General features: G+C 38.0%; 4 protein-coding genes and 1 long non-coding RNA gene across 13 annotated transcripts; 4 read left to right on the forward strand and 1 right to left on the reverse strand.

Annotated features, from left to right (window-relative positions):
• The first annotated feature begins 363 nt into the window (after positions 1-363).
• Positions 364-5,761, forward strand: LOC103422383 (protein NUCLEAR FUSION DEFECTIVE 6, mitochondrial-like). Of its 8 annotated transcripts, none has more exons than XR_011572004.1 (7): positions 609-697; positions 1,509-1,569; positions 1,807-1,965; positions 2,061-3,307; positions 3,412-3,533; positions 4,669-4,740; positions 5,258-5,761. XR_011572004.1 is itself a non-coding variant. In XM_070806489.1 (7 exons), the coding sequence occupies exons 4-6, from the start codon at positions 3,150-3,152 to the stop codon at positions 4,124-4,126; spliced, it is 288 nt and encodes a 95-aa protein (XP_070662590.1). In that variant the 5' UTR covers positions 609-697; positions 1,509-1,569; positions 1,807-1,965; positions 2,061-3,149; the 3' UTR covers positions 4,127-4,160; positions 4,293-4,583. The 8 variants fall into 8 exon arrangements, 6 of the variants coding, with proteins under 6 accessions (XP_070662588.1, XP_008383684.1, XP_070662590.1 ...); XR_011572005.1 differs by having other exon boundaries at positions 5,506-5,761; XM_070806489.1 differs by lacking the exons at positions 4,669-4,740; positions 5,258-5,761 and adding exons at positions 4,119-4,160; positions 4,293-4,583.
• Positions 5,762-6,212: 451 nt separating this feature from the next.
• On the forward strand, positions 6,213-10,028 carry LOC103422385 (protein DEHYDRATION-INDUCED 19-like). Of its 2 annotated transcripts, none has more exons than XM_070806485.1 (5): positions 6,213-7,519; positions 7,631-7,770; positions 8,612-8,689; positions 8,786-9,072; positions 9,609-10,028. In XM_070806485.1, exons 1-5 carry the CDS (start codon positions 7,435-7,437, stop codon positions 9,715-9,717), a joined length of 699 nt encoding a protein of 232 aa, XP_070662586.1. In that variant the 5' UTR covers positions 6,213-7,434; the 3' UTR covers positions 9,718-10,028. The 2 variants fall into 2 exon arrangements, with proteins under 2 accessions (XP_070662586.1, XP_008358673.1); XM_008360451.4 differs by having other exon boundaries at positions 6,948-7,519; positions 9,583-10,028.
• An 829-nt stretch (positions 10,029-10,857) lies between these two features.
• LOC103422386 (uncharacterized) lies at positions 10,858-11,836 on the forward strand. The gene is made up of 2 exons (XR_527394.4): positions 10,858-11,347; positions 11,607-11,836. It is a non-coding gene; the product is annotated as an uncharacterized lncRNA (long non-coding RNA).
• A 1,221-nt stretch (positions 11,837-13,057) lies between these two features.
• LOC103422387 (pentatricopeptide repeat-containing protein At5g04780, mitochondrial-like) lies at positions 13,058-16,051 on the forward strand. The gene has a single exon (XM_008360452.4). It carries the CDS (start codon positions 13,157-13,159, stop codon positions 15,941-15,943), a length of 2,787 nt encoding a protein of 928 aa, XP_008358674.1. The 5' UTR covers positions 13,058-13,156; the 3' UTR covers positions 15,944-16,051.
• Positions 16,052-16,161: 110 nt separating this feature from the next.
• LOC103422388 (MACPF domain-containing protein NSL1) lies at positions 16,162-19,941 on the reverse strand. The gene is made up of 7 exons (XM_008360453.4): positions 19,246-19,941; positions 18,535-18,773; positions 18,013-18,208; positions 17,778-17,858; positions 17,507-17,690; positions 17,263-17,429; positions 16,162-16,945 (listed from the first exon to the last, which is right to left on the reverse strand). Exons 1-7 carry the CDS (start codon positions 19,498-19,500, stop codon positions 16,259-16,261), a joined length of 1,809 nt encoding a protein of 602 aa, XP_008358675.2. The 5' UTR covers positions 19,501-19,941; the 3' UTR covers positions 16,162-16,258.
• Positions 19,942-22,374: the final 2,433 nt, after the last annotated feature.

Here is a 22,374-nt window from a genome sequence, read left to right on the forward strand (position 1 = left end):
CCCCTTAAGCTCTTTGTATAATTAACAATCCAAATTAAAAACTGCAACATCACCTATTTCTTCTGTTACTTCATCTATTTGCAGTTGGCTTTTGGAAAAGGTAGCAGAGATTGTTCAACAGCTTCATCAACCTCCTGACGTAATTACCTTAATAAGTATATTTTCTCGTCTCATTGAAGTCACCTAACCATTTGAGTGCCACCTGGCTTTTAAATTATTGTACTCGGATTCAATAATTATTAATTATTATTTCAATATTCAGCAATTGGTTTAGCGGGTTAAGTCTCTAGTTGATTTGATGAGGAATCTGATTTGTAAGGACCTGAGGACGATATATATTTGTAGTGAGTTTGATTCTAAGTTGAAGTCTACTGGACTTACGAGGTAACGGTTCATTGTGAAAGTATCTTTTGAATATCCTCAAGATCAGTGGTTAAACTGTGTATAGGACAGGTTGAGGGGTTGTGTGAATTTGCAGCTAAATTAAAAGGTTGAACTGGACATGTAGGGCCGTAGCTCATTTAATCACCTGATGTAGTATTTTTTATTTTAAGGAAGAAGTATAAAAACAAAACAAGTCTTGTATTTCCATATATCGTATTCTCTCATCAGTGTGGGTATTCCGTTCTCCTGTGAATATATAGTCTTCTCCCTTCTTCTTCTTGGTCAAGCTCTTCAAGCCATGGTCACAGGCGTCGTAAGTACACATTCTGCCTGAAGGAGTTATAATTCTTTCGAATTTCGAAATGTGTATTTGTTTGTTAATGCTTTTGTCAAGTTTGTTTCTTATCTTATCTATGTTCTTGGTTCAGTGTTTGGATAGCATTATAGGACTGATGAGAACTGAACTCAGTCTGCTGTCTGCAGATGTGGGTTAGACTAGTTGGTCGGGGCAGTGTGTCCACCTCCTTGTACCTAAGTTCAAATCTCCTCCCCGTAGATTATAGTAGTTTTAGATATATGGTTTGCTTCTGGCTATGGTTTTGGTCACAGGCTCACAGTTGCTGTTATTGGATCGGTTTTGTTGAAAAAATTATTATTTCCGGCTTAAGAAAGCAGAACTGGAGACATGCATGCTCGTTCTGTATGAGTTCAATTTCAAGGAGGAACAAGAAGAAAATAGTGTAATTAATCAATCTTAAGACTTAGTTTTAAAGAAATGGTGTTCAATGTTCATCCCTCGGCTTGAAGAGATCATGATTGGAGCTTTTAATTTGCCAAAATTCAAGTTTCCATATCTTAATTATTCTCTGTGAAGCATGATTTAGATAACATCTGGAGTTTTCTCCCTAACATGTTTATCGAAAACATTAGTGTGGCAATTTCGACGCTCATATGCACTCCAAACTGAATATTTTACTACTTTCTCTTCACTCATAGGAGTATAGGGGGCTAAAGAACGAGCTTTAAATTGCTAGCCTAAAATTATTGGATGCGTACCATGTTGATGCTAGATTAAGATTGCTTTACTTTTCCAGTAATCTAATCCTGCTTATATTTTAATTTAGAGATTGGTTGAGCTGCAGACATAGAGAGCAGGTAGACCTAAACAATGCAACTACTTTACAGGTCTAATCCTTATTAATCAACTAATGGGGTTTAATTTTAATGATAACAATTAGGGATCTAATACTACTATTGATGATTTCCTCTCTTCCACCCTAATCCCTGCATTTTCATGCACAATCTTTGATCATTTTTAACAAACAAAACAACCGGGATTTGAGCCTAAAACCTGCATTTTTTCTGTTGCATTTCTTTCTGTAAATCCGCGATCCGCTAAACGTTGAACTGTTAAATCCCCAGGATCATGACATGCACCATGGATGGCCCCTAGGGCTTGAGATTATGAACGTGAGACTTAGAGTGGTGGAGAGCTTACCAGCTGCAGTTGTAGGGCGCCGGTCCTCGCACTTGCCCTCCGCCAGTTTCACCTCCTTCTCGTCCTCCAACCTTGACACCGAGGTAATCCTAACTGACTTTATTTCAAGTGATATGGTTTCCCACATTGCTAAATTGTTCCCTTGTCATGCAATGTGATTGTATAATTCCCCAACTAGTCCTCAGCATCCTTCTTCCAAGACCACAGCACGTCACTAGGCCGTCTGATTGGGCTTCGAACGGGTGATAGAGGACGTTTGTACTTACCAAATTCCATTCGCTTCGAAGAGCACGAGAGGATTTCGATTAGGGGTTCGCATTCTGAGGTGTCTACGAGACATCGAGTAGACATGTCTCGGCGTATCTGCATACCGTTGCTGCTTTGTGCTCTAGTAAAGATCAGCAGGAGTAAGAACAAGAGCAAGTCAAAGAAGGCAAAGTTTGATGGCAGAGGCTAATTTCTACACTTCCATACGATGAGAAATAAATTTCACTTCCTTATTATCGTGCCAAATTTCTGTAGCCATTTGTGTACTGAGTTATTCGTTGCGACTCCATATTTTATACAGTTGACATGTTGATTGAGAGTCCCGATGAATTTGAAATTGGACGAAAACATGAGAGTATAAAGTGTAATTTACCCAACAATAAACTAGATAGAAAACCAGGTTTAGCATTTCCCATTTGATAGACAAAGCAAAATATATCTTCCTTCTTATTGGATTAACAAAAAAGAAAGACAAGTTATCAATTTCTTTAAATAGAAAAAATATGAGTGATGGAGTCGACTAATCAAAGTAAGATATTCTGCTTATGTATAGTGAACGTTCTTAACTATTTGAGTTACAAATTAAACATCGTCGTCATTTGAAGTTCAAGATTGAGAAGTTCATATCCTATCATAAACTACTCTAACTAACAATTAAAGAGATTCAAACTTGAGTGCAAGAAAGCAAACACACTGTCTTAACTAACTGTCTTTACTAAGTTGAAGATTTAAAAGAAGAAAATTGTAATGTAATGAAGATTCAAACTGGGTCATAGAAGATGAGGACACTACTTACAACCGTTAGATCGAGACTGAACTTATACAATCCCTAATCACAGCCTTCTACTTAGTACCCCAATCATCATATGCCACCTCCTGCGCTCATAGGAGTAGACATACACCCGAAACACACCAGACCGCTCCTCTAAGGTCCCCAAAACCTTCTTCCCACGCCTCGCGAAATCCTAAAACCCCAAAACCCGTCAACCAGCCCACAACCATGTCGTCCTTCGCCGCCGCCAGATCCGTCCTCCGCTCCTCTGCGGCTCGAACCACCGTGGCCTCGAGGCTTGCCTCCGCCCCCAGACCCAAACCAGCCTCCTCACCATTTCGCGTGCCCAAACCAACCCAAAGCCTCTCGGCTCCTCGCATTTTCAGGTAAATCGAATTCTCATCAATCCCTAAATCTCATCACTTTCAGTATTAATTGTAATTATGCATTTGAATTGTGTTTTAAAAATGTGTGATTTGTTGGTTTGAAGGTCGCCTGTGGAGTTGAGCTGCTGCGTAGAGACGATGCTTCCGTACCACACAGCCACAGCCTCTGCATTGCTCACTTCGATGCTCTCCGTCTCTCAGCGCTCCTACGGTTGGACCCCCGAAGGTATTCCCTCTTTTCCTTTCGATTTTTCGATTGATGATTCGTGATGGGTATTTGCTGAATTGCATTATTTGTGGCATTGAACTTGGAAATTGCTTGTCTGCTCGATTACTTGTTTCTTGTTCTATTCATGTTCTTTGTTTGTGCATTGAGTTGTTCAATTTTGGATGTTCGAACCAATTGGCAATCGTAATTGTCATAAGCAAGGCTGTGAATTGAATGGACAAAACGTTTGCATTGTAGTCTTTCTGTGTATTGGTTGATGATTGCTTGTCTGTGGTCTGAAGTTCGAGTACTGTGGTTTCCTTTAATTGCAGAGTGTTATCTCTTTTGTTCTTGAAGTAAAATCGGGGGTCCTTTAGTGATTCGTTACTTGTCATCTAGCTTAGAATTCTAAGGAATGCGGGTCATTCAGCATTACTTCAAGTCTATCTTTTAACTATTTCTATTTTAATTTTTGCATAAGGTATTAAGGTGCATTAAGATGTGGGCATTTTACATGCTCAAAAGTTTTAACATTTTGGCTACAATGATGGCCTAATTGTTTCAAATTCTTCAACTTTCTTTTCTTTTTGTTTGTCTGAGAAGGGGGGTGATGTGAGATGATCATGGCTGGAAGACTTAAAATCAGTGAGACAATCTTTTTGCCTATTTTGTTCCAAAATTTCTTCCTTTTCTTTTGGTGTATGATCCCTCTCATCTTTCTCTCCATCTCTTCCCGTCCTGCACAATGAAAGAATGCATATGCTTTTTCTTTTGTAGGGCAAGACAAGACTAGATGAGGATCAAGCATCAGATATGGAGTGACTTGGATTTATTTTTGTTGTCGACTTCTCTTTAGTAGATTAGATAAGAAGACTAGCAGTCTACAATTATCTTTTGTTGACTTCTATGTGTAAAATTGGGTTTTCCTCCAATACAACAGTTGTATCCCTCGCACAAATGTGCTTTTTGAAAAATTTGCATTCACTGATGATGAATTAAATCACTGATGTTTTTATGCTGATACGAACCATGAAACTTTGAATGGCAATGAAAACTCTAGCTAAACTACTTTTCTTTGTTATTTGTTATTCATGGCAGCATAGACGTATAAGGATAGAATTAGTAATAACACTGATTTGTTGTATTCACTCAGATTGCAATGATGATGTATGATGAATGTCAGAGGGTTCGAGCAAAGTTTTATGTACTTGCGCTCTAAGACAAGGTGGTGAATAAAACTCTTAAATTTCTTGATGTAAAAGGAACTAAAAATTAAATTGGTGCTTCCTAATGGGTTTTTGGTTTAAAGTATTTTATCTATTTGTAGTGTGATGATGGTGATGAAAAATGACAACAATGATAGTGTTTCCCAATTAATTAGGTCAAGAACTGCACTTTTGTACATTTCGGTTTCACTTCAGTTGATGGTTTCATTGAGTTTTTTGTACGATAACTGTATAAATCACATATTTACTCTTTACTAGAAGATACACTATCCTGCCTGGCTAATAATTGGTCACTTTTGGTGTCAAATTTCAAGGGTTATGGGTGTGTTAGATTCTTCTACATGCCGAAATCTGTTAATTGCATAATCATATTTTGCTTCAACTTTGATTCTAACTCATATAGACAACCCTGGACGTAGAATATTAATTGTATTCTTCCCTCTAATTTGGCCTTCTGTTTCCAAATCCTTCCGAAGCTGCTTCTCGTCTTTTGACTATGCCTGTTTCTTTGTTTAGGGCTGTGATGATTCCTCATTAGCAGACTTCAAAATTTGGCTCGGAGACTTACCACGTTGCACTTCTGTTTACCTTGCTTATGAAATTTAAGTTGTGAACCTAATTGTTTACTTGGAAACAAATGTCTGAACTCCTGCTTTTGTCCAATCACGTACTACGCTTTCATATGAACTGCAAATTATTGGCCATAATGGCTGCAAGTTTCTCAGTCTTCATAAAATTTACGTGTTTCTTTTCTTTCATTGTAGATGGATGATTGTTATCTGTTGGGATGCAGTGCATCGGTCGTAGTTTTCATGGATTTCAGTGGACTTTGTAGGACTTGCTTGAGACTTGAGGCATGCTTCATCCTAGTTTAATCCACAGAATTATACTTGTTCTACAATCATTCACGTAAGTAGATGCCATGATGATGATTTACGTTGTCTTTATAATTAATTTTTCGATCTTGGAATCCCGATGATATGACGAGGTTGAGGTCAAACGTTTTGATGCAATTTCCAATCTCCGGTCTTCTTGATATGTTTTGCGTTTTAGGTAAGGGATAAGCCAGTTTAACATATTCCATGTGAAGTTGTGGAGACCGCTAGGGTGGACCACGTGTAGAGCAGCCGGACTATGGAAGTTGACCGGCTGCTCTCACAAACAGAGCCCCTTGCGTTTTGGTAGTTCCATTTCAGTTTTACTGAAGTTTCTGTCCCCGAATTGTTTGAAACCCCTAAACAATCTTACCGTGAAGCACGGTAGTTTCTATTAATTATGTTTCACCTAACGCAGTGGTCGGTCGGACTTGGAGAAAGCTGACCAAGTCGTCTGACCTCCTTGGTCCACGTAGGGTGAGAAGTTTGACTTCATGAACCGGCCAAATTTCTGATTGACCTACACGTAAGTCCTTTTGAGACTAAATTTTGAAAGATAAATCTCAAAGGAAGTTGAAAGCAGTTTGACTACCTGTAACCAAATTCAATCAAGACTCCTAATATGAAGAACCAAATTCAATCAAGACTCCCAATATGAAAACCACCATGGAGTGGCACAGTGGTTAGTGATGGATTTCATGTTCGTATTTCACATGATATGTTTTGGATTTCATTCTCGACGTTGGGAAATCATATGATGGTGATCAGGGAGAGGTTGAAATGTTTTTATGAGTCTTTTGATCACCTAAAATAGATTGCTGTGACAAAATCACTAGTTAGTCTCCTTTTAAAAAAAGCACGTTGAAGAAGAAAATGTGACTATTTAAATTACATTTGATATACATAGTTACAATTTTTAATACGGTTACGGATTCAATTTTGAATGGCAGTTTTACTAAAGTTTTTTTTCCTCGAGTAAAGTGAAAACATCCACTCCAATTTGTGAACAAAATGAAAGAATTCATATGATAATAATTAACTGAGTCTAGATTTTGAGAAGATCCCCACCTGATTATTTCGTCCCAAATCTCATTACTAAAATAAGAGATATTTAACGAAACATTTTTGGTGCGGATCATTTTAACGGAATATCATATTTTTATATTTTTCTGATACTATTCATTACAGCTTTATTTATCTTTTTTTTCATTAAAATTAAATTTTTTTTGAACTTTTGTTAGTTTGCCTCTCAAATATCCCATTGGCGGTTTATTGTCTTAATTAGACCGCCAAAACTATATATACAAGGACGAGAAATGCGATATCTTTTCGCATTTGCTGTACGTCGGCTCCGACACTCAGTGCTGACCACATAAATTAAATATTATTCCTGCACTTAATTACCCTTAATTAACATTTAAAGTCAGTCGTCTAATTATCCATAGTATTTATTTATTTATTTATATGCTTCCAGAATCTTCATATATCCAGAATATTTTAGTTTCTAAATAAATTTATATATATAATTCTATTTATATATGCTTCCGGCCTCCTTCCTCCTCAAATATCTCACCGTCTCTCTTTCTCCGTTGGTATTTTGGAGCACAGAGATCAAAACTTCAACAAATATTTCAGAGAGAGAAAGAGAGAGAGAGAAAAACCCAAATAACAACCACCGGCTTTACAAATTAAACATTTTCTATAATTTGAAAGAAAATCTTTTATCCAGAATTAAAATTTAAAATCAATCAAAGAGCTCAGCTTTAGCACCTGATCGATCGAATCGAACCGTGTCGAGTCGAGTCGAATCCGTCTTCAATGGACGCCGAGTTCTGGACCTCCCGCCTCGCCGCCGCCAAACGCCAGTACACGCTGCAGCACCACCACCAGAGCTCCCACTTCGGTCCGTACGCCCCTCTTCCTCCTTTGGTCTTGTTTTTCATTTCTCATCTCTATTTACTAGTTTTTCATCTTTTTTTTTTTAAATTAATTTCTTGGAAAATAAATATTATAGATCGGTTAAGCATCGATGATTTCGAGGTAGAAGACGATGTCCGACCCGACTTCCCGTGCCCGTATTGCTACGAGGACTTCGACATCGCGTCCTTGTGCTCCCATCTCGAAGACGAGCACTCCTGCGAATCTAAAACCACCGTACGTTCTTACTTATTGTCTTTTTTTCTGTTCGATTTGGTTTTTGTCGCATAAAGTTTCATGATTTGGTTCCTCTGGAAGACAAAGTTATCATCTTTGTTTTTCGTGTCGGTCAAATGTTATTACCCAATTTGGAAATCGTTGATTGACTTTTTGATTCATCAAAGGAAGCATGCCACTACATAACTGCTTAAAAATCGTACCTTTTCCTCTTAGGGAAAGAAAGAACAAAGATTATGGTTCTCTTTTTCCTGAAATGTTTGAAAGGATTCATACCATGGTGAAACGAATTGATTTTGTTTCTTGTTTTCGGTTGATTGCATGAGGAGTTAAATACAACCGAATTTCAGAGATCAGCTAAATCGGGTACATCTTGTATATGCAAGCATATGATGCATGTCTTAGCTGAAAATGGATTTTGTTGGTCAAATGCGTGACATGACTGATTTTCGCACTCCCATTTTGTCACTCCGCATCGCTATCTCTCTGATTCTTGCCTTTGCATTGATAAAGCGAAGAATCAAGGGATATAAATAAAGGGAGGAGTGCCGAATGATGATTTATTTGATAGACCCTTCCATAGACTGAAATGTGTAGCTGGTTTATCTTCAGACAACTCAAACAAGCTGGGAAATGCATTTTCGGATTTTGTAGAATGCCTAAGGAAATAGGAAATTTATTCGAACTCTTGTTGCTCAAGCAACCTCAAATATTTTGATCCCTGAAATTGATGGCAGATGATACCGACTGATTTCTGGTTTTCATCTATATTTTATTTTTATTTTCGTCGATATTTCATGCAAGAAGGATTTATGCTGTTTTTACTTTCTCGTTTTTGCAGGTTTGTCCCATTTGCTCCGTTAAAGTTGCACGAGACATGTTCAGTCATATCACACTGCAGCACGGACACTTGTTCAAGATATCCTTTAAACTGGAATTTAGTGAATTGGTATTCCTGACAATATATCCATGTACAAAGGCTTGATTGCTCTTTTATTCCTTGACTGAATACCACTTGCAGAGATGTCGCAGATTGCGTAGAGTTGCTGTTCCTAATAGTCAGGCGCTGTCTCTCCTTGGACGGGATCTTCGTGAGGCGCATCTCCAGGTGCTTCTAGGGAGCGGTGGATATCGATCAGAAAATGCCAACGTGTCTAATGCAGCAGCAACCGATCCATTCCTGTCATCACTTATTTTAAATTTCCCTGCATCAGGAGCGGATGAAATTTCAAAATCTGTGGTAACCACTAATGAGGACAGTTCCGCAAAGAATGCGGTGCCATCTCATATTTGGAAATCAAGGTACCATTTCACCTTTATTACGAACTATGTTGTAATTGACTTGGGCTGCATCTTTCTATCGCCATTTAATTTTTCAATTATGATGCATTACATAGTTCTCACCATCGCACAACTGTTTGAATGCTGATTATTACCTGGTTGCTACCTTCCAATGTGTAGCGTAAATTTATTATTTCATGTATGGTTCTTTCTTTCATGCAAAAACTCGTTGTGCGTGTTATGGGTGCATCAAAATTTTTGGTTTAAAAAATCACTAAGCTTGGTCCTATAGTAATGTAGTCAGAACTGTTGGTGGTGAGGAGGATGATCCAATGATTCCCCATCTTTCCGGATTATTGATGGTGAGGAGGATGATCTGATTCCCCGTCTTTCCGGATTAACGCATGCGCAAGAGCCTTGAATGCTGTTCTTTGGATCTGAAATATGTCTCTCTCTCTTTTCTCAGTCTCTCTCTGTCTCTCTTGAATGCTGTTCTTTGGATCTGAAATATGTCTCTCTCTCTTTTCTCAGTCTCTCTCTGTCTCTCTATTTCGCAGTTTTGATCCTTCCTTAAGTTATGAAGAGCGGGAGAAAAGGATTCGACAAGCTACTGGAAGAGCTGGTTTCATGCAAGATCTGTTTCTCTCAACACTGTTGGGTGACTAATTGGAGACAGTAAGTTGTTTCTATGATATAATAAAAGTGATCAGTTATTCAAAATCTTGTTAAGGGGAACTTGTATGAGCGTAGCTATGAGTGCTTGATCAAAATAACGTGTCTATTGTTTGCGTTTTGAAGTAATATTCGTTGTTTTAGTTAATGGAGAAGATTAATTTATGATATAGTTTACGGCTTTGTACATGATAAACGGGTGAATGAAGTTATTCAGCAGATAAATTCAGTTCTGAATCTTCTGATCACCAAGGAAGACTTTCACTGCATTCTGTTGTTGAATCTAGTATCATCGAAAATTTCTACATCGGCTGGTATGGCAAGTTCTTGAATGTAATATCATTGGTGCCCCTTTGTTCTTTTGGCCGGAAAATTTGTGCACAAATCTACATAACGGTGAAACTAAGTAAGATGTGATTATTAGTCGGTTAATCTTTGTTGGTCAGATAGGTGACGTGGTCGTGGTTGATGAGATTATTGGTAGGATAGAAAAATGGATAAACCATGGCTTGATCTTGACGTGGGTTTACTACCAAACAGAATGCCCATCCCTAGCTACCACAGGGATTGGACGACCACAACTTGGTATTGATGTCACTACAAGTATATTAGACAATGCCTTCGCTTAGGGCGCTGATAATAGCTTTTTAAAAAATTAAAAAAAAAAAAAAAAGAAGAGTTTTTATCTCAAACGATTAAAAAATAAGAAAAACTAATAAAATAGACTTAAAAAATAAAAAGTAAAGTGAATAATAAAATGATTAATTTTTTAGTGTAAAAATATGGTTTTTCATTAAAATGAATAGTATTGGAAGTTTTTCGTTAAAATTCTTTAAAAAATGTGAGCTGATAATCGTTTTTTTTTTAATTTTAAAAAAAAAAGTTTTTATCTCAAAACAATTAAAAAAAAAGAAACACTAATGAAAATGATTTGAAAAATAAAAGGTAAAGTGAATAGTACAATAATTGATTTTTTAATGTAAAAATATGGTTTTTCGTTAAAGTGAACCGTACCTAAAACATTTCGTTAAAGTTTCCTAAAAAATATGCACGTTCATGTGTCGTAAGTTCAATTTTATCCTCTTCAATATGTGCTGTTTAAAAATTAAAATAATCATTACATTTCGAATCTAAGGCTTATCCTATGAAGATCTTTCAGCATGATTGGAATACAAAGTAACATATCATATGTTATTCAACATTTAAAAAATTCTCTCTAATTACGTAATGACATATAACGTACTGTTTCTTGTTCCAGTCACTAGAAAATCTCTCTACTCTCACACACTGGCATGAATTCCCGTCCTTGGGATGGAAATCGAAAGCAGTACAAGTCAAATTTGCATCAACTTGTATATGCAATTAAATATATAGGACAAAAAACATGCGGACAAAGGAAAAAAAAAAGTGTGGATAAACATTTAGCCTCTCTCTCTCTCTCTCTCTCTCTGTGAGTCTTATTCAGGAGGAGAAGGGTCTGAATTATAAAATTAAGGAGGAAGACGGAGAGAAAGATGGCGGTGGAGCTGTTTGTGTTGGGGTGCACCGGAGTTGTGGTGTTCTTTCACGGAGCCAGTTTCTTGTTCCACCTTCTTACCCAACACCTTGCTGTTCGATCTCTCAGGTGATTAATTAATCACTAATAATATATATGATCATGATCGTCTCCTTCTAATCATCCCCTTCATCAGATTTTTCAATCCTTTTATTGATTAATTTTAGTATTATATATGTTTGCTGATCAATCTGTGTAGGGTTTTGTAATTCTCCCCATATTGTCGGAATTATTCATCTCCTTCTTACTTCCTTTTTCTGGACTGGAAATTGTTAGTCTCTTATCTTCAAATGTACTAATTTACATGTTTTGTTTGTTTGTTTTCCAGTTTTCTGGGATTTGTTGGGTGGTAGACAAAGAAAGCTAATGTGTAAATTCACCAGACCAGACGCTAAATGTAAAGGCTCGAGATCCCAAGTATTGCTCAAGCAGATTCTCTATTTAGTAACAAAGGGGCAATCCTAGGCAAATCATCTATTTGATTATATTTTGTAAATTATATTACGTGATTGTTGACGTTGAATAAGTAAGTGTTAATTAACGTATTTATTTTGTTCAGTGTGGTTTGCAAATAGATGTGAAGTTTTGTGTGCTTAATTAACCATCTTGTAAAATTTGATCCAATTCCTGCCTGAGAAGTTTGGAGTACGGTCGGATTGTACCTTAATCAAGTCATGATGATAAAATGGTCTTTTTGGTCTTTTGGTCCACCCCTTAAGAGACTTCTTAATTTGGTGGACCTTCATGATCATATGCTTATAGTGAAATTAAATGAGCGAATTATTCAACTCATCTGTGATTATATTATAGTGAAATTTGGTGGACCTTCCTGACATTTTTATATTGTAGCCCAAGCTTTCAACCAAACACAACAAAATTATTTCTTTTAGGGAAATCTTGATATTAGTCCAATTTTTTTAGCCAATAGTAGAAATAGTTTAATTTATTAAAATAAGTCCAATTCCTTAAATTTAATTATTTTATTATCAATATCTATTCAATGATAAGGTTTATTATAAAAATCAAATTTCTTTCTAATTATATCTTTGATTTTTTTTTTTGTTGTTTATTGTTCTTCCTCCCGCTTTAAACCTCATTTATAGATTTTATTTTTAATTTTTATAATCAATCTATATCATAGGTTAATTATTTTTATGTATCTATGTGACAGATTCTTTTTTATAATCACGTGTCACAAATTAATATTTCTTGCTTGTAGGTATATTATGTTTTTTCCTACCTTTTTGTTAAGTTTCATAACTCGCTTACATGTATAATATATATTCATATATTTGTTACTTGAGTTAAGGTAGAATGTTTTGTAGATCATTTATGTTAGTATATTAGTTTTTTTGTTGTAAGATATTAATTATAATTTTTTGGAGTTAAAAAATGCATAATATTAGAAGATTTTAATTGATTTTTAATATTTAAAAAAATATAAAATGAGTATAAAAGAAATAAAAACATGTAATTAAATAACTGGACCCACTCCTAAAAATCATCCATGTTTTTGGACCTAGATCTAAAAGCCCCTTCGTCTCGACAATTTGTGTTTTCAGAGGTTGGAAAGACTCATAGAGGCTTTTCAGCCTCAGCACCATTGTATGTTTACTAGCGTTAAAAATCGAATTCAATGTCTCCGCCTAACACCATCGTGTGATTACCAATGCTTAGAATCGAACATAAAACGTATCGTGTGGAATACAAGTCTAAATTTCGTCTCAACCACTGAGTCACCGTGATGGTTAAACAACAAACTTTCTTTGGATATAATAAGCGTGGGTTTAAGACGCTAAAGTTACCGGGTGTTGAACGTTTACGGTGATCCAGCCAATGTATTTACACAGGTGTAAAAAACCCAGAAGAAAATAGTCGATGATCAAATGGACCGTGAAGCTTTTCTTCTTCCTCGATTCCCTCCAAAACCCTCTTCCCCAACGGCTTTACCTGCCATTTAAACCCATCCAAACCTCAGTTCAATTCAGCACTGAGGCAAAAACCCTAAACCCTAATTTCACACCCACTTCTGTATTATACTCTAAGCTCTTGTCACAATGCACTGCTTCCAAATCTGTTGGTGTGGGCAGGGAAATCCATGCCCACATGATCAGATTCGGATGTTCCGAAGACCCAAATCTTCGGAACCATCTGATCAATTTGTACGCGAAATGTCGGTTTTTCAGGCACGCCCGGAAACTGGTTGATGAAAGTCCTGAACCAGATTTGGTGTCTTGGTCTGCTTTGATATCTGGGTATGCCCAAAATGGGCTTGGTAAAGAAGCCCTTTCGGCGTTTCGTGAGATGCACTCGTTGGGTGTTAAGTGTAATGAGTTTACGTTTCCGAGTGTTCTTAAGGCGTGCTCTATTACTAAAGATTTGGGATTGGGGACGCAGGTTCACGGGGTTGCGCTGCTTACAGGGTTTGAGTCCGATGAGTTTGTTGCGAATACTTTGGTGGTAATGTATGCGAAATGTGGTGAGTTTGGGGATTCCAGGAGGCTCTTTGATGCAATTCCAGAGCGGAATGTTGTTTCGTGGAATGCGTTGTTTTCTTGTTATGTGCAGAGTGATTTCCATGGAGAAGCAATGGATTTGTTTCAGGAAATGGTTCTGAGCGGAGTAAGACCTAATGAGTACAGTCTGTCTAGTATAATAAACGCATGCACTGGGTTCGGGGATGGCAGTCGAGGAAGGAAAATTCATGGATATATGATAAAGCTCGGATATGAATCTGACTCATTCTCAGCAAATGCACTTGTTGACATGTATGCCAAAGTCAAAAGTCTTGAAGATGCAGTGACAGTTTTTGAGAAAATCGAACAGCCCGATATTGTTTCCTGGAATGCTGTTATTGCTGGTTGTGTTCTTCACGAGTACCATGGTCGGGCTCTAAAATTTTTTAGGCAAATGAAAGGGTCAGGAATCCGTCCAAATATGTTCACATTATCGAGCGCACTTAAAGCCTGTGCCGGACTGGGGTTCAAGAAATTGGGTAGGCAGTTGCACTCGTTCTTGATAAAGATGGATACGGAATCAGATTCATTTGTCAATGTTGGACTGATAGATATGTATTGCAAGTGTGAGATGATGAGCAATGCAAGGGTTCTTTTCGATATGATGCCAAAGAAGGACATGATTGCATGGAATGCTGTGATCTCAGGACATTCGCAGAATGGGGAAGATATAGAAGCGGTATCCCTCTTTTCTGAAATGTATAAGGAGGGGGTAGAATTTAACCAGACTACCTTATCTACAGTCCTCAAAGCCACGGCGAGCTTGCAGGCCATAGATGTTTGTGAACAAGTTCATGCACTTTCTGTCAAAACAGGTTTCGAATCTGATATGTATGTTATAAATAGCCTTCTCGATACATATGGAAAATGCGGCAAAGTAGAAGACGCGGCAAGAATTTTTAAAGAATGCCCAATTGAGGACGTGGTGGCTTTTACATCGATGATCACAGCCTATTCGCAATATGAACAAGGAGAAGAAGCTCTAAAACTCTACTTGCAAATGCTGGAGAGGGAAAACAAACCAGATTCATTTGTATGCAGTTCTCTTCTGAATGCTTGTGCAAATTTGTCTGCATACGAGCAAGGGAAACAGATCCACGTTCACATTCTCAAGTTCGGATTCATGTCTGATGCTTTTGCCGGGAACTCTCTTGTTAACATGTACGCAAAATGTGGAAGCATAGAAGATGCAGATCGTGCTTTCGCTGAGGTACCTGAGAGAGGAATAGTTTCATGGTCTGCAATGATTGGAGGACTCGCTCAACACGGGCATGGAAGAGAGGCCTTAAACTTTTTCACTCAGATGCTCAAGGATGGCGTTCCCCCCAATCATATTACTTTAGTAAGTGTCCTCTGTGCGTGCAATCACGCAGGTTTGGTAACGGAAGCCAAAAAGTATTTTGAGTCCATGAGAGAGTTGTTTGGAGTTGTGCCGAGGCAAGAGCATTATGCTTGCATGATTGATCTCCTTGGCAGAGCAGGGAAGATAAATGAGGCAATGGAGCTTGTCAACACAATGCCATTTCAAGCGAACGCATCTGTTTGGGGGGCACTTCTTGGTGCTGCGAGAATCCATAAAAATGTTGAGCTTGGCGAGCGCGCTGCTGAAATGCTCTTAGTTCTTGAGCCCGAGAAATCTGGTACTCATGTACTTCTTGCAAACATTTACGCATCAGCCGGCATGTGGGATAATGTGGCGAAAATGAGAAAACTTATGAAAGATGACCAGGTAAAGAAGGAACCTGGGATGAGTTGGATTGAGGTCAAAGACCAGGTACACACGTTTATAGTAGGAGATAGAAACCATTCAAGAAGTGATGAAATTTATGCGAAACTCGATGAGCTTTTCGACCTAATGTATAAAGCCGGCTATGTTCCAATGGTGGAGATGGACCTCCATGATGTGGAACAAAGTGAAAAGCAGCGGCTTCTGCGCTACCACAGCGAGAAGCTTGCAGTGGCTTTCGCGTTGATTGCCACTCCGCGGGGAGCTCCCATTAGGGTGAAGAAGAATCTAAGAGTATGCGTGGACTGCCACACAGCACTCAAGTTCATCAGTAAAATAGTTTCCAGGGAGATTATTGTGAGGGACGTCAATAGATTCCATCATTTCAGAGATGGTTCTTGCTCTTGTGGGGATTATTGGTGACATAACTGCAACGAACTTTTACTTCTTCCTTCGAATTCGAACCGAATTTTTGTACCATTTTATGTACTATTACAGTGTAATTTTAATAAATTAAGAGTTGTTCTTTTCTGTTTTTGAATAAGGAGATTGTTCTTACACAGCTTTAGAACTAAATAGTTTCTATAATCTAACGGCGTTCAAAGTATGGACGCTAAGAGAACTTCCATGCAACAAGGATGTCACTGCGGCAGGACTTCAAACCGATTTTAAGAATGGATGATGTACATGGTATAACATTTACAACAAAAGTATAGTGTTTTGTAACTTTCTGATTTCTTAATTCATAGAATCCTCCGACATTATTGTCAACAATGAATACTTCACCTTCACCGAGATTCGGCCTCCCTCTACACAAAGCTTGGCTCCGGTGACCACCCAATATCCTGGCGAGTCCTCAGGACCTCTCAACATTTCCTTGGTATCTACAAACGTCGCCATTTTTGGTGCCTTGCTTGGTAAAGGTGGCCCTGCAGGGTAAACTGCTGAATTCAAATCCACTTTTGCTGGTGTCACAGGTGGATTCAATGCCGTACTAAACCTTGTGCTGATCAAGGTTGAGATGAATCCTGATTTTCGAGAAGTCGTCGAGGGTCCTTCCCACTCTGATCTGCGGATTTTTGCAGATGCCACCGTTGAAAATCCAAGCCTCAAGAACAAAACCTTCCTCATTCCGATGGCCTTGGCTTCAAACCAGGCCTTTGTCACAATTGATGCAGAGTCATCAATACAGGCCCCGTTGTACTCTACTGGGGCAGTGCATACATGTGAAAATATGCTCCACTTGACAGGTTCAAAGTAGCCTCGTTCCTCTGGCTTGTGAATGGGCTCGTAACTGTGATCGTACGAGAGTTGGAGAGTATCGGGAAGAGTTGCAAGGTGCTGGAGATGGATTGCCAGATGGTCACTTTTCTTACCTTCAAGATACAAACGCATTCCTGTCACCGGTCGATTTCCAGTATCAACCTGAAAATTGTAACATTAGAAACCACAATCCAAAGATGAACTAGTGTATGTAATAATACGCTTGAGTAATGGAACCGATCAAAATGTGAACAATAAAACAGCAGTTGCACAAAAGACATTTCATTTTCTGAAAATCGAGCCAAAGAATAGCGCATCTTTTCAACTCATTGACACAGCAATTTTCCAGTTTTAAGGGATTTCTTAAGAGTCCATCGCTTGATAAAACATATGCAATGGAAGTCTTCAAGGAACAAGGAATTCCCAACATGCTATCAACAACTAATATGTCAAAATATTTTACATCACAAGATATTTACCTTCAAAGTGTTAACATATAGCTTTGGGCCCATAAAGGTGAATTGCAGTGATGGGGATACTTGTTTTCTGCGCCTGAGACCGAGAGGAAGATCACCATACACCGGAGCCCATTGACGTGGTAACTGATATTCCAAAAATAGTTGGAGTTCCTCTATTGGTGGTTTGTCTGCAAGGTTTATCATAGAATTATGAGTGCATTCAGACTTTTTATGAGAAAGTAATTTAGCTAACTGGGATACGCACATCTAAGGTAGAGATTCACTGCATGGCTTAGAAATCCAATTCCTTGGACACCACCCAACAGAGAGGTTATGGGCACGAAGGACATCGATATGACATTAGGTGACTGTGATACGGTTGAAAGCCACTTGTTATGACTTTGATCAATATCAACACCTCCCCTTCGAACACAGACAGTAATTATACCCTGCATTAAACAAACAACATCAAGATATCTTCATCCATCCAATGCAGGTTGATTGTTTCACATTAAAATGGATACCAAAATGCGTACATCATTTATTTGTCTGACAGTAGGTGGCCTTATTGGGGCCGCATGCGTTCTACGAACCTCCCGGGGCATAGAGTCATCATCCTGAAACAAAGGGCATAAACATTACAGTAAAAGTAAGTCACCTCCTCAATTTCCACAACTTCCATTTTCATAATTTTGTATCAAGATAAAACATAAGCGCATAAAAAGTCCAAGAAAAAAGAGGCAAGGTTATACAATTAAAAATTCTGCTTACCTTCGTTTTTCCTGATAAACCATCGGACTCTGATCCAGTTGCATTTTCAGAAAACATCTCATCGGCTAATTGCTTTAACAATTTCTGCACTTCTGTGGGATGAAGATTTGAATTTTGTAACTGCTTCATGTGAACTATATCCTTTCCACCCATTTTCACCCCAACAACAATATGAGTACCGTATTTGTCAATGAACCTGGAATTCAAATTATTATACATCACCATACAGTGGCACAAAACAGTTGTATCCTTAGCTGGAAAATGTAGATAAATAACCATCCAGCAAGAGAAACAATATTCATTCCGATTTTAATCCTCTATATTATCATCTCTGATATGCGAGCTATATCCACGCTCGGGTGCTTATTTCAATCAATTACACTGCATCCATAAACTTCTTTGTAATATAGTTTCAAGTGTCTAACTCAACGAAAGTGTTGTGCGCATTGAACAATGGAAGAAAATGTTGAAGAACATTAATATGCAAAATTCAAAGTATTGAGCTATCAGACGAAATCTTACTCAGCAAGGGCAGCAGGGTCCCATGTAGAAGGCACTTCTTGTATCACATGCTGGGATAGTTTTAGATGGCATCTTGCTAACTCAATGTTATACAGAGTTATCAACCAACCATCAAAAGCAAGAGCTTTTGTTGGAGCTGCATCCTTCTGCCAGCAGCCAGTGAAGTTAAACATAGCATTAAACAGACCGGACGGAATTTTGCCCGATAGGGACACTTCCTTGTTGTATTGCTCTGACATCTGGAAATACAAACAATGCAGATACTGTTAAGAGTCAAACAAACAATCACCAGAGTCCAGTTAATCGACTCGAGTAAGAAGTAAGGCACCAGCAATGTCTGATGGATCAAAACAGAACACTATCTGAACGATCGAATACAAAAATGTGTGAGGATATGAACTGAAATTTCAAATTTGAGTTTCTGTGATTCAATTTCTACCACAATTAATTCAAAATTTCCCAACACCATGATAATTAACATGAAAAAATAAGTCCATAAATTGTAATATTAAACAAAATCCACTTCAACATATGCCATTTCAAACTTGTAATATAAAAATTAAAAAAAACTAAAAAATCGAATTTCTCCAATTCTTCATCACCATCCAGTCAAAGAAACAACTGCAATCAACACCCAGAAACCAATTCGCGCCAAAAAAAGAAGAAGCAAAAAGTTAATGAATTTCATTTCCCAAGAAGAAAATAACATACCTGATTAAACGAAACGACGTCGGAGCGGAACCTGGTGCGCTCGCCTTTATCGCACCTGATGGAGGTGGAGACGTCGGGCACGACGGGACCACCAGGGACGACGAGGTCGCGGGTCCGGGTCGAGTCCAGCTCGATGAGCATGGACTTGCACGCGGTGAGCCGGATATCGTTGCAGAGATTGTACCCGGACCCGATCACCGCGACGGCCTTCTCGGCAGCTGATTGGGGGTCGGAGCGAGACCCATTGAGAGCCATCGATTTGGGAACGAACCCAACCGGACGGCGAATAAGTGGCTGGAGAGAGAGAGGTCAAGGTTTGGGGAGTGTTGAAGGGTTTTGATAGATTGGGGCGACGACCCATTGGAGTCTCCGGTTTTGAGGATTCAACGATGTGAGAGAGAGAGAGAGAGAGAGACGGAGACAAAGTTGAATTCTTTGTTTAATCTTTTAATTAAATTAAATTAATTAAGTTTAACAACTAGTTAATCAAAAAGTTGGAATATTTGTTTTGGTTAAATGCGTTGATTGCTTGCTGAAAGCGACTCACCTTCTTCGTTGGGTTCAGTGACGAAGGCCTGGATATTGAATTGCGAGGACTCCCCCCAAAGACGGAAAGTGGGAACGCAGAGACTTGGAAGGCGGCTGGAGCTGGCGGCTACTTCCTCCTCTTTTCGCGCCAGGCGTCAACGTCTCTGCTGTCATGCATTGTTTTACCTTTTTGTCCTTCCTTCGGTGTTTCCCATAGATATTTATTTATCGTTGACCAAGACAACTGAGTTGTTTGTTTACTCAAATTGGGCTTCACTTTAATACTTGCCGTGAGTGTGGAGCCGAAGTACTAAACCCCTAGAGATAAAGGCCCAACCAACCCCAATAATATGTTTCAATTTTCGTATCAATTTTCACGCTCGGTTTATCAATTCTTGATTTTCGGACACAATGAGTTAGCAATTATGTGGTTCAAATTCGTCATTGATGAAAATCAAACCTAAAACCTCTCAAAACAAGAATATCACCGGACTGTAATACTAAATAAATAAAGTAAGTAAGAGTTGGTGGATGTTTTTAAAACTGATGCCAACTACACATACTACTAAAGTAAGAATTGGTCAAGTCAATGGTTTTCCCTAATTTTCTTGAGGAATGAATGCATGGTCTTTTATGGGTTGAGCTATTAAGAGTAAGTGGGAACGCCAATACACAGGGGACAACAACTTCTTACTTGGTTTCTTCCCATTGGAACTTTTTGTTAAGTCGTTATTAACTCATTGATTGTCTCTAATTCCACCATTAAGTCTCTTTTTTAGGGACTAACTGATGGTTTAGTCACGCAGTTCATTTTTTTAAGAGTTAGGAAGATTCACCGAGACATTTCACGTTTTCTTAACCACCAAACGTGTGATTTATCGTCGCATTAACTCACACTATTTTGTTATTAAACGTGTATTGAATTGAACGGGGTTAATTTTGACCAAGCAAGGAATATCAAGAGGAAGAAAGTCCAAACCAAGCTAGGCTCCAAAAGCGTTACATGCACATAATTAACACATTGAAAAATTCATGGAGACATTATAGTCAACACCACCACCACATACTAAACACACTCACTTTCATACTGACATTTCACACTTTCGACAGCCCCCCTTCATTTAATTATCTGTCTGCTTTTTTGTATGATATTCATCTATTTGCCCTCAAAAGCAAAAACCCAAACTCCTCTAGCTACCACCAGGACCACCACCACCACCACCACACCACACCACATGTCATCATCCACTCAAACTAACAATGGAAACAATTCAAGGTGGGAGGGGATCCTGATGCGGGTACGTGATTGCCAGATTATTTTAGTTTTCGTGTGATAACATGCATGTATGATGAGTTTATGATTTTTATGAAAATTAGAGACGTATAAAGAACTCTCTAACCAAATAACACAAGTTATATTATATGGCTGAACTAATAACGCTCTGTGATTGTGTCATATTACACTAAGAATATGTTGTCCTATAGATAGAGAGGCATAGCTCCAACTCTAGTTTGACCGCTTCCTATCACTTCACTTTGTGCCTTGGTCATCAAACAAAATTAAATTTCATTTTTTTTAAAAGAAAAGTACAATATTTCATTTATTGAAAAAGGACATTACAAATACATATCATGAAGAACTTGGTCCCAAAACGGTCATTGCAAAGTAGATCTAAAACTATTACAACAACCATCATCAATCACAAGCAATGAGTAGATATCAAGCACTAGTATGCGCTCATCGAGAACCACAAGATTATATAGATTAATAAAATCGTTAAATCTCACGTCACACAAAGATCATGCAAGAACAAAAATTTATCACCGCCTGATTCCATAACACTAAGTGGAGTAGATTCAACGAATCAAATAGCTCCATTCTTCACACAAGATCCAAAAGAGATGCAACACAACAAAACGAAAATTAAAATGAAGCAAAACCAAACTCCAAGACAATTCTTGGAAATTATTAAACAAAAACAAAATAAAAGGATAAAACAATGTCGTTGCCCCATTTCCTCCGAACATCTGACAACCAGATCACTGGACCGACTAAACTTGATCTCGACACCATTTGACATCTTCCATGGCTTATGGTTTCAACCTTATATCGAAGGTGATAACTGGATTCAAAGCTGTATATTCACTGTGTGCGTGGGCCAAAATTCGATGATTATCACGACGACTACTCTACAACAAAACAAAAAAATTAAAAAGAAAAGAGGAAAGACACTAAGAATGATTGTGTAGAAGATTGATTACCCCAAAACCAAAGGCGGAGTCCGGCGGCAGAAAATATTTTCTTTGTTTACGGCTAGGGCCGATAATTAAACCCATATTAACGTGCTTAATTCGGCTGCCAGTTGCTGAAAGCCACATTTAAATTTCTCAACAAAAACAAGAGGCCACTTATTAGTCATGTGTTCCACGAATCATGATTTCCACCCCAAATCTACACATAATAATAATCACCTTAAATTATAAGGAACTTTAACAAAAAAATTTCGGTACTATTCATTTTAACTAAAAATCATATTTTTACATTAAAAAGTTAATTCCGGTACTATTTATTTTACCCTTTATTTTGTTCTTATCGTTAAA

This window comes from Malus domestica, chromosome 10 (genome assembly GCF_042453785.1).
Source record: "Malus domestica chromosome 10, GDT2T_hap1".
Classification (NCBI taxonomy): Eukaryota; Viridiplantae; Streptophyta; class Magnoliopsida; order Rosales; family Rosaceae; genus Malus; species Malus domestica.